At 39.7% G+C, this 12,077-nt stretch overlaps 1 protein-coding gene across 1 annotated transcript in view; it reads right to left on the reverse strand.

Annotated features, from left to right (window-relative positions):
- TFIP11 (tuftelin interacting protein 11) overlaps positions 1-12,077 on the reverse strand; it is a 725,612-nt gene that overhangs the window by 137,774 nt on the left and 575,761 nt on the right. Inside the window, exon 11 of the mRNA XM_044068282.1 lies at positions 4,726-4,868. Coding sequence (XP_043924217.1) covers positions 4,726-4,868 — 143 coding nt within the window. The remainder of the gene's footprint in view (positions 1-4,725; positions 4,869-12,077) is intronic.

A 12,077-nucleotide genomic window follows, 5' to 3' on the forward strand; every position in this document is an offset into this window, starting at 1 on the left:
AGATTTTGCTTTCTCTTCCACCTTCTTTAACACTTGCTGTGCAGGGGAGCCAAACAAACTGTGTTTTTCCATGGGAGCATCTAGGAGCTTTGACTTTACATGGTCTGGTAAGGATTGCTCTTTTAACCATGCATGCCTTCTGATCACTGTACCAGTCATAGCTGATCTAAAGGAAGCCTCCAGTGCATCATAGCCACATTTTAAGGAATGATTACTGACCTGCTGAGTGTTATGTACCAAATCCTGAAGGGACTTACGGTCTATAGGTTCAGGAGAGGACAGTTTTTTAGTTAGCTGATCTAACAAAAATTCCTGATACTGAATCATGTGGAATTGTCAGCTTAAGGCCCTAGCCGAAAGAGTAGCAGAAGTATAAACTTTTTTACCCCATCTCTCTAATGCTCTAGATTCTCTTTCAGAGGGGAGGGGGTTTTTGGCAGAGGTAGCTGCTACAGCTTTGGGGCCCTGTGAAATAGTTTCAGGATCTGCAATAGGAGCCTTATACAAGTGATAATGTGTGTCCGGGACCCTGTAGTATCTGTGGGGCTTAGCAGGGGCCGGGGGAAGAGAGTCAGGGGCAGTACAAGCATCATTAAATGCATCATCCACAACTGTAAGTACTGGAGGAATGGCTAAAGGCCTATGCTGTGGCAAATGTAAAAAGGTCCTAAGCCTTTTCCTAGAATCTGAAAAATCCTGGCCCTGCCATTGAAATTGTTCTCTCATAGCATGCAAGGTTTCCCCAAAAGAAAATTCCTCAGGAGGAGAGGCAGAAGGAATGGAGTCTTCTGCGTCAGAGTCCCCATATGGAGAATAAGGGCCTTCTGGAGGATTTGAGTTTTCTGAATCATCAGAGGAATAGTCTGTAGAAACTGGCTCAGGGGGCTCTGCTCTAGGCCTCTTCTCTGGAGGGGGATGAGAGGCCCTGTCAGGGTGAGGTTGGGATCCCCTGATCAAAGAAATGAGATCCTCTGCCAGGCTAAGCATTTGGGTACTAGAGCTAGGCCTGTGTGAGGTGGTTTTAGCAGGCAAGGCCTTAGAAGATTTAGCTGCTTTAGCCCTAGAAAAAGCCTTGATAGACATGGATGCAGGGGGCCTAGCAGCACCACGTGCAGGAGTAGATATGTCTAAGGGAATAGTATCTGATAAATCCTGAGAACCTGCAACAGCAGGTGGAAAATCAGTAGCAGATTCAGCCATGCTGGATGAGGCCTCGGTTGTAGGAGGCATGCTTTCGGCCGAAGGAAGAACCGAGGACTCGGTTTCAGCCGAAGCCGAGACACTCGCGGTTGGCTTAACCGCGGTTTCGGCCGAAACCGCGGACCGCGAGTGTCGGTCCTTTTCCTTACGCTTTTTAGCTAATTGTGAAGTCGGAGTCTCCGACGGCATGTTGTAAGCAAAAGCGGGGCCGAAAAACTCCTCTGCAAACTCCGACCGACGTCTAAGTGTCCGTCAGTTGAAGGAAGCACAGGCTAGACAAGCTGCTACGTCATGGTCTGGGCCTAAGCAAGGAAGGCAGTAAGAGCGGAAATCCTTATGAGGTATTTGTTTCCCACAAGTTAAACAGTTATTTACTTTTTCTGACATCGGCTGAGGCAAGAAAGAGTCCCCAACGGGGTACTTAGCTTTTTAGAAGTCTTCGGTAGTAGTAATCTCTGGTTCTGACCGACCGGCACTTGCGAACAGCTTCTGCTTCGGGCGCCACGCGGCAAGAAAGACTGAGGAAAATGGCGTTGGCTGATGCCTTTATACCCAATTGACAGCAGCTATGACGTCGGGTGAAGTGCGACATCAGCCGAGGCCAGACCCAGACTTTGGAATCCGGCCGACCGAAGGGCTGTCTGAGGCAGGACAACCCATATGTTAGGACTGCAGATGCATCCTTGAAGGACATCTTCTGCTTGCGAAGTACTGTCTGAAGAAAAACACTTCTCCTGTCCATGCTCTTCTGACTGGGAATCAGTGTCAGAAACTAAAAAAAAAAACTATTTTTTTATATTTGCAGTTAGTGAAGAAATGGGACTGAAAATATTAAAGGATGAAAACAGTTTCAAAGCAAACTCCAGCAAGTCTTTCCTGTCCATAGAAACAGAAACAGGAGAAGTCACATTCTTAACTTTTTGCTTTCAATTCCTGGGTAAGCCCCTGGAAAAAGGCCAATCAATTATAGGTACATTAACCCAGGAATCAGGCACCTTAGCTCATTTGCTAGATAAAACCCATAAAGCTTAGCCTACTGCAACAGTGAGCGAATGTTGAACATCTGAAGTGTATTATTTTAATAGGCATATTTTTCTCCCTGTTGCCTACTGAGCATCTGTACTGCCCTTATTACCTGTAATATGGGCACAGGATGTAATCATCCAGGCAGCTGTTGAGGTATTTTTTTCCTCTAGCCCTAATCCCTCCCTTGGCAGCTGATACGCACACTCTACATACATTAAGGCCTGCTGTGCCTCCTCTTGAGGATGTGTCCATTCCTACACACACACACACACACACACACACACACACACACACACACACACACACACACACACACACACACACAATGAAAGTTATCTTGTAGTGACTTGGAAGAGTCAAGCAGATGTCCTTAGCTCAAACAGTACATGCTGTAAACCTGTAGCATGTGTCAGTATGGCACAGCAGGCCAGACCTTCTCTCCTAAGGCTAGGTGATCATGTGATGGCAACTCACTACCAGCCTTTCTTGTCAGCTACACCAGTGCCTAGGTTTCTAGTAAACAGCAGGTCATCTCAGTCACAGTCAAGATTTTAAAATGGATGGCTGTATGACATAGAGGGATAAAGAGTTACTGCACTGTTACTGTAGTCATTGGTTTGTAACCATGGTTACTTTTAGAACTAATTATTGGCAATGCATAGCTCTATCACCACCATTTCCTGTTAGCACACTGGGCATTACTAAATAAAGAAAAAAGAACCAACTTCAAGTATATCTACAACATGTATGAAAATAAAATATGAAGCTGATGAATGTTCCTAAAAGCACGACGTTTTCACTTGCCATATATTTATTCAGTCAGGTAAAATATGTCAATACTCTCGCAATGCTAGCTAATTTCTACTGGCAGCTACCATTAACAACTTATTAACAGCAAATGAGTCCATGACTAATGCTTACACCAAAGGCTGTAATTGACAGTCATACTCATTAATCCGAAATGAGAGAGACTACACACACCTGCTATAAAAGGCAAGCTATGTGCGTATGACCAAACTGTTCTGCTAGTCTACTAATGTAAAGTATACAATTGTACCTCTGCTTATAACTATCCAAAACGTACCAGGTGTTCAATAAAGAAGTAATATCTCACATAATGAAAAGGGAGGAAGCCAAGGGCAGATGATGATGTGTGTCTGCCCAAAAAAGCAGTATAATGCAAGTGGCACTTCAGCTTATCTGAAAATGTGGACATGTAAAACATCATCAAGCTGAAAACATTAGCAATGCATATGACATGCTAAGATATATGAATCAGTAAATATGTTAAGTTATAAAACCATATGAACAAGCTAGGGTCCAGGTTTGCATAGCACATGCACAAATATCATCACTCCTAGTAAGGATAAAAAACAAAATGGTGCACTGAAGTGATGCCCCCAACAGTCCCACTTCAAGCATTCAAAAAGAGACAAGGGATGACTTGGTCTACCTGAATTGCCTCTGATAAGAATGACAAAGGCAACTCAGGTTCCAGAGAGTAGTCAGCATAGCAGTCTGAGCAGAGTCATATGCTAAACAGACTACAAACTGCCAAGAAGTCTACAGAATGGATGAATGGGAATCCTTTCCACTGCTAAGACAAAATGCTACTGCTAGTGCCACTGCTTGTAGCTGTGGCAGATAGCTCACTCCTTTTATTACTGCAGGCACATCTCCTATGATTACCTGGAGACATTATTTCTACTGACAAAGGGATGCAGCTCTAATACCAAACAGGTGCCTTAAACAGTACAATCATCTTCTTCCTCCGTGGACACAAGCTTCACAGCTATCTTTGCCAAACTAGTGCACAGAAAAACTCCTCACCTGACATGGACTATTGTCAGTAGTTTTGTATGTGGCCCAGATGCAATACTTATGTGAAAGATACTTTTGTCAACTTTATAAGTAAATTTTAGCAACTTATGACATTTCAGTACTATGAACTAGTTTTGATTTCTCACTGTCCATTTTCAATCAATAAAGTAAATGATGACAAGGAATCAGAAAGCAGTTTACTAAAAATGAATTTCTGTAAGTTGAGCAGAACCACTAAAAGTGTACTACACGAACAGTCTTGCAACACTGAGTGAAAGTACAAAGGGATAACAAAAATAGTGCATCCAAGTCATGGGGCAGAAAAAAAGTTTATCTTGAAAATTACAAGAATTATAAACAGTAATGAAATAATTGTTGTGTTCTTAAAAGTAGCCAATTGCAATTTTCCTCACTTCACCACTACAAATACTTCTTCCTACCAGAAGTCGTCAACTCATTTTATCAATCGTTCTGCGAGTATCTTCCTTTACCTGGATACACCATAAAGCCAGCACTAATTTCTGTCCAAAACAGACAGCTACAGAAAGGGAAGGCATTATTCTAATAGCAGTTAAAATTAAAACACAGACAGATTTTTTGAAAGATCATTTAGGTTTAAAATGTTGCTTTGTATATGCAAAACTTGTTTTAGCAAAGCTTACTACACAAAGTACTTACTTGTAGCCACTTTGGGAAGAAATTTTTCTCTAGAAGACTAAGAAGGCTGGAAAGAGAAATCATGCCATCCCAGTCCATTACCCAGTAAAAGGCATCCATATGTTGCTGGTGAGGGTTGATGACAAATTCTGACAAACACATCACTATAAAGAGATGACCACACATGAATTATTAAAAAAAGCAAACATTGTTTACTATCAATTTAAAGAAATCTAAGTAAAAAGTAAAACCACTTTCTTAAACAGGCAGGATGAATAACAGAATAATGCTTGCAAGACTATCAGAGCAACGTAGAGCCAAGAAAATTAAAAAAAAGAAACTGTGCTTGTATGAGATATGGTCAGGCTTCTGTCTTGTGGTCTTGCCAAAATTTACTAAATCAGATTCACAATGTATACAATGAATAACAACCTAACAATCCAGAGACATGTCTTCACAAAACTTCTAAAGCTTGTATTCCTTCCTCCACCAACAAAGTATGATAGTACACTGGTCCAAACATTTCACTGACTGCTATTTGTCTTTTAAACTACAAGCGTTCTTTCCTAGTCACAATCATTAAAATGCTCCAGTCTTACAAACTGAATGAAATAGTTAAGAATGATGTCATTGTTTCAAAATCACCTCAGGCACTCTGCAGAGGAAACTGTTACAGTGAGCAGACCTATTCCCACAACTCAAGGAACACAATACCAACATGCCATTTTTCATAAGTATATTACTTCTGCCCCAACCCAAGAAACAATCAGATGTCTCCTTATCATCCAAACTATTACAAAGATGACAAACAAAATCAAAAACAGAAACGTTTCAAAACACCAACCTGCCAATCTTGGATTTATTGGAAGAAAGATTTAGATTCAGATGAAGTAACAGACCCCAATGCTTTACAAATAAACACAAAATTAAAATAGAAAAAAAAACAATTTACAGTCAGAAAGATACATTAACAGCACTCAAAACACCTTTAAAATACAGGAACCAAAAAGTAAAACAGAATCATCTAGAAAATTCCCCACAGATTTCTTAGATTTAGATGCATGCTATGTCAAGCCAAAATGTTACTCTCCTTAACATAAGCACTTCAGGGAAAATCATTCAGAGGAAGTCAGAGAGTAGTAGTAGAACTTAGACAAAAGAGCTCCTGCTAGAGGATTCCAGCTGCACTGTGGGGAAAGAGTAGCAAATCCTCCTTAGAAGAACAAAGACAGTACACTGAAACACAGGACACTAGTGGCTCCTTAAGGAAGGCAGGCCTTGATGAAGAAGGGCTTGATAAGTTAGTTAGATCCTCTGAAATTAACTCAACTTGTAGCCAGTGTAACTTTCACAACAGTGGAGAAATATGCTCAAAATGAGATGTGACACTACCTTGACTGAGTCTGAGCATCACAGGTAAAACCACTGCAATAGTCAAGATTAATAGATACCAGTATGTGGATAATGGTAACAAGACCATCCCTACAGAAAAGATGCTTACTCTAAAAAAAATTAATGTAATGAAAGTATAGACTTAACAGCTAACAAATGCTTCTCAAGTCTTAGCTGTCAAGAAAAACTCTAAAATCTCATATCACAGGCAAAAGTTTCATATTAATAACTCTGAAGTGGCAAGCTGCCTTCAAGAGCCTTAATGCAGCATGCACCAACACTGACACAGGATCTGTTCTTGCAGGATTTAATTTCATTCAGCTATAGCAATGTTTTTTTTATACCTCTGCTGCCTATACCTTTTAAAGGCACCAAATGTATAGTAAACGATAAAGTCAGCACTGCTCTCTGCAGAAAACCACAGTCCAGCACAACCTCAGGAGATGACTGAATACCAGAAACCACATGCTGTAAATATCGTTAAGAGGTAAAACATAAGAGATTCAAAAAGAGTAGTGGATGGTCCATACTGGTTATGCACTCAAGCACAATTCCACTGTATTAAGTACAGCACAGACATCAAGAAGAAGCAAGACAAAAAGATCTAACAGCTGAATTATTACCACTAAAAGGCAATTAACAGGCCTGGTGAGGCCGTCTCACTATATGCCTAGTCCTAGACCAAAACTACCGTCTCACTATATGCCTAGTCCTAGACCAAAACTATCAAAGATCAAGGAAGTCATAGGAAGTTAAACAACAACTATAAACTGAACCTGAGCAACATTCTCAATAACCTGAACAAAAAAGGAAATGTTTAAGAGTGGGTGGTAATTCTTCAGGATGCCAGAATTAGAGTGCTTTTTACTGAGGAATGCAGTAGCCACTGTTTCCTCTGAAACAGTTGGAAATACCCGATTTTCAAAATAGGAAATGACACTGTGGAAACTGAAGAAGTCAAGGGATTCCAGAAAATAAGTTACAAGTCTGGCAGGCTTAGGGTACAGTCCACAGATGACTGAGCACACAGCTGTTCCTAACTTCTTGATTTCACCATTTTCATTTTAATCAATATAATGGAAGTCGGGCTGGCAAAAATCTAAGGACACTTATCAAATATAAACATGGGGAAGGAAACACCTGAATGAGTACATAATGTCAGCAAAAATGTCCAGCCACCACAATCATTCGATGAGAAGGCTGCCCTGGTGGACAGGCACAACAGATTACAAGGTCTGTCAACCATCTGGAAAAACATGTCTGGATGGCTTCTTCCTGAATATCTTTGCATGGTGCACAAAAAAATGTGCAGCCACAGCAAGTCTGCCTTCAAGAAGGCAAGTCATACTACCATCCATCCTCTGACCTATATCCCTTACTCTAACACAAAAAGAGCATGACTGTACCATCATTTGTGACAAATGAATAAATACAAAGCAGTCTTGGTTGATTTAATGCACCAGTGTAAATCCAAACCAGTTGTGGGAGTATGATTTGACAAAAGTTGATAATGTAATAGTAGAAAGTCACTACATGTTACGTGGAACATGTCAGCATAATATCAGATGATCAAATTAAGAAACCAGATACCCTTCATCAAGATGGATAGAACTACCATACACAGATTGATGGCCTCTAAAATTAGAGAAATATAAGAAAAGCCAAATCCTTCCACAAGATAGATAAACTCATGAGTGATTCCAGAAAATCTATTACTTAAACATATGTTGGAATTATCCAAGACTAACCCACAAGGAAAATCAGAAAGGAATGAAATGAAGAAATCCACAACCTCTGACAGAAAATGTCCTTTCTTAACCTGGTAGATGGTATAAAGAGAAATCTGCAATGCGTTCCTGCCATGAGGACATATTCAAAATAATTTGAACTCATTATTAATCTGATCTGATTAAACCTTAGGTCAAAAACAGACACTTACCCATAAATAATAATGATGGGCTATGACACTGAGAGAGGCATAAAAGAAACATAAAAGGTATACAGAAGTAAGATTAGAAGAAGATTAGAATAATGTGGCAAAAGTATGGGATGAAAAGATACTAGGACACAAGAAGTGTGGGGGGATTTAGAACAAAAACATAACCTAATTCAAGATACAACTGGGAGAAAACTGCATGGGATTTGTAGTAAGGGGAACGTTTTTCAAGGGTAAGGTCAGCAGTGATAGAAGAAAAGGGATTAACACAAAGTACAGCAGGTAACAAAGAGATGGTGTTGCAAAGTTACAATACTGGGGATGGTAGGTATGCAAGCAGGGGTGGGAGTTTTGAGATTGTATTGGAATGGGCCCGTCCAGGTAAGGGCAATAAATTAAGAAAATCAAATGGAAATAAAGGTGGAACTACACAGTATATAAAAGACAAGTAGGACCCTTTGCATTAAAGCTGCAGGGATATTCTTCTGATAACTTGGATATTTCTCTCTTACTCTCATTGGCGTGTGCAATCCCCCCAGCACACTCTCTGGGCATCCATGTACTAAACTAGGAGTGTGCCTTTCCTGGGCACTCTTCAATTTGACCCCTTCCCCAACCACCATCACCACTAAGCAAACCAACCTCAATAAGGGAAACAATAAATAAATACCCACTCAACTTTCAAGGGACTCCATCTGCAGTCAGTGAACACAGTCCATTGTGAAGCCCGAAAACAGAGTGAGAGCATAATAAGCACCCACTGAAATGGACCTCCTCAAAAATCAGCAAGTACAGTCCGTACATATCCATTTAGACCAGCTGGCACTGTGGACTATGAAGTCAGGAACTGTATAAACATGTACCAGATAGTGAAAAGTAAACCATCAGAGAGGAGAGAGAAAGACAAAAGCTTTCTGTAGTTGTTAAATGTTGGAAAAAATGTCAAGCAGTACAAAGGAGGCTGGTGGTGGTGAAGGGGTAAAACCAAGGGCTAAGAAGGTTGAATCATATATGTACTGAGGTGCCACAGCAGACAACTCCTAAAGCAATGTTTGGTGAAAGGGTTAATCAAGGATTAAGGGGCTACAGCTCAAATATCTGCAATGGAAAAAAAATTGTGACATAACTATGGGAATCTGAGACACCTCTGGCTAAGAGGCATTCAACAGCAGCACTTTCAAAAAGCAGTCTCTCATCTGATAGCAAATTACAGTGCCATTAGCATTACATTCAGTAAGGATTTGCCCACCTAGGAATACAAGTTAGTACAAAGAGATATGTAATTCCCATAAAAGAACAGTCTCCTTAATACAACACCTTAAAGTTTAGAGATTCTCTGCACAAAGGTGACAGCAACAAAGAAAACAGTTTCTAACACAAACTTCAGAGCTACTGACCTAGTAGGTTCAAACTGAGGGAAAAAGTGAACCCATCAATCATGAAATTACAAGTTGACAGGAAGAAAAGGGATCTTTAAAACTGAAAAAACGATGGAAGAAATCCTTTGAAGAGTTGCTTAATCAGCCTTACTATGCTGTAGTGCTCCCCTCTATCAGTTGGTGTCAATCAATCAAAGCTGCAAGAAGGATACACCATGGAACAAGAACAAAGCCGTATCATGCACCTTTCTAAGCTAGATCAGGAGAACTTGTAAAAAGACTGAGTTAGCAACACCCCCCCCCCCACTCCCACAAAAACAGAACCATTTTCACTTAGAAGATTTGCCTTATAAATTGCTTGGCTTCTTGATGGCAATAATTACCTTCAAAACTCCATCTGGAAAGCACAGTGGAAGAAATGGCTCTAAGATAGAAGCAAAGCTCCTGAGAGGGAAATGGTTGTCACCCCACCCAACAAGAATGTCTTAAGATGTCTTCTGGGATAGCTTCTGGAACTGCCTGGGATCTTACAGCCTGAAGCTATATTCTTTTTGGCACAATGGGAAGCAAGGATGAGTTTTGGTCTTTCCTCCTCTTCCTTGAATGTTCCAATGAGCTGCAGAGTAAGACAAAAAGAAAGATATTTAGAAATCAGACTTGCCATGGAAGTGGATCCCATGCCATGATAGAGGTAAACAGGGCTGCTAAGTATGAACATGTCAATCTTCTGGGTGCCCCACTTTAAAAGATCTAGATCAAGCAAGATTCTAGACTCCAAAGATCCAGACAAATTTCAGTAAGTCTATCAGCATGTTCACTTCTCCTGGGATACGAATGACTGTTAAGGGTGATTGCCCCTTTAATGGCCAACTATCAAATATACATCATCATAATTATCATTATCATATACAGCCCACTGTTAAACTTTATTCATCATCATCTTTCTGCACAAGGGGTAAAAACAGGTGCCACTCAATTTGTGGCTTGTGGATGGGCCATCCAAACAAAAAAAAAAAAAGATAAGATCAGTTTTCAGCTTCCACTCCAAAACTTTCAAGAGAAGAAACATTGTCCACAGCGCTCTAGCTAACTGATGCGGACCTGCTCCCTAGGCAGGAAGGTTCTACATTCCTTGGAATGTAAAAAAAAAAAAAACGGGAAATTCTCCACTTCGGCTTAAAATGGGTTATGTTGCAAGTGGGGAAAATCAACAATGACAGAGAAGACAAAAGATTACAGCTCCAAAACCACTATAAAGAGGATATGAATCACAATAACAAAAGGTGATTCATTAACAGGGAAGAGTCTACATTTCACATCCTCAGATACGCCCATGGAAATGAAGATTTTCTTACCTATCCATCTATCAAATATTTGTTAAACAAATAAATATACTAGTCAAAAAAAAACCTTTCCAGGCATAACAAAGGCCATGCAGCACAATATAAGAAAAACAAATAACTCAAAGTAGTACAGTTTACAAGGATTAGATTACATACATCGAATTACAATATAAACCTCCTATTAGAAAGTAGAATGCAATTCAGTAAGGTAAAAATAGAATAGTAATGCAGTCAAGTTCTAGCACTTTTGTTTACAAATGAGAACATCTTCAGAACCTGGGCAAATAAGCCATTTAAACATAAAATATAACATATTATTACTAAAAGAATATGCACATGTGCAAAGTTAATCATGTTGCTTTCCGCCCATGGTTCATTTGCCTATAAAATGTTTAGAGAGACGGAGTTCACAATTTATTAACCTGGTTTGCCAAAATCAGTGCACTTATTTGCTCCCTTTAGATGTTCTCTTGAACTCTGTTAGCACTGTAGTATCTCTAATTTGTCAGAGAGATAAGATCATGTTCTTTCAGTAGCAGCTTTGGTACCTGAGGGTCTGTGTAAAAAGGTACTTGTGGAATTTCCAACTTCATGACAACTTGCCCTTACTTGAAGTTTATTCTTTAAGTGGGGGACAACAGATTGACATAGCAGTTTAAAGATAAATGTTTATATGGAACCTTGTGCTGTCTGTGATGAATAAGCAATTAGTCCTTCCTAAAATAATGCAATGGTGTTCTATATTAGGCCTTAAGTGGATAAATCTTTGTTTTTAGTTTTTCATGGAATGCGTGTTCTGTTGAGAAATTAAGGATGCAACTGGCAAGCCATATTGTAATCTTGGTACGAGTATATTAATAGCACTGTATTGCCTTGTTTCTATTGTGAGAAGATGTGACATTTTGCACACAATTTTTAATTGGGTTAGTAGTGCATAGGACTGAGCTTCAACATGTAGAAAACACAGGGTCTGATTTAGTATTAGGCCAAGACGTATTTGATAAGTTTGTACACGTAATATATGTACAGTAGGTTCCTAGACTGAGACTGCTGTGGTATTGGCAAGTCTTTGGTCCCCTAAAGAATGACATTTGATTTCTAAGTGTTCACAGATATTTGGAGTCAGTTCCACGACAGTGCAAAATTATTTTTCAAGGCGGAAAGTACAGTTTTGCAAGAATTTACCATAGCAGTAGATATCCTATAGATCAAAGCTGTAACATTTCAAACTGTTGAATTACCTTGTCAAATAACCTAGACATCTAGTTAGAGTACCAAACACAAAACCTTTAATAGGAACATATGCTCTACTTATGACCTAAG

This window comes from Protopterus annectens, chromosome 4.part0, assembly GCF_019279795.1.
Source record: "Protopterus annectens isolate FY-2018-M chromosome 4.part0, PAN1.0, whole genome shotgun sequence".
Taxonomy (NCBI): domain Eukaryota; kingdom Metazoa; phylum Chordata; order Ceratodontiformes; family Protopteridae; genus Protopterus; species Protopterus annectens.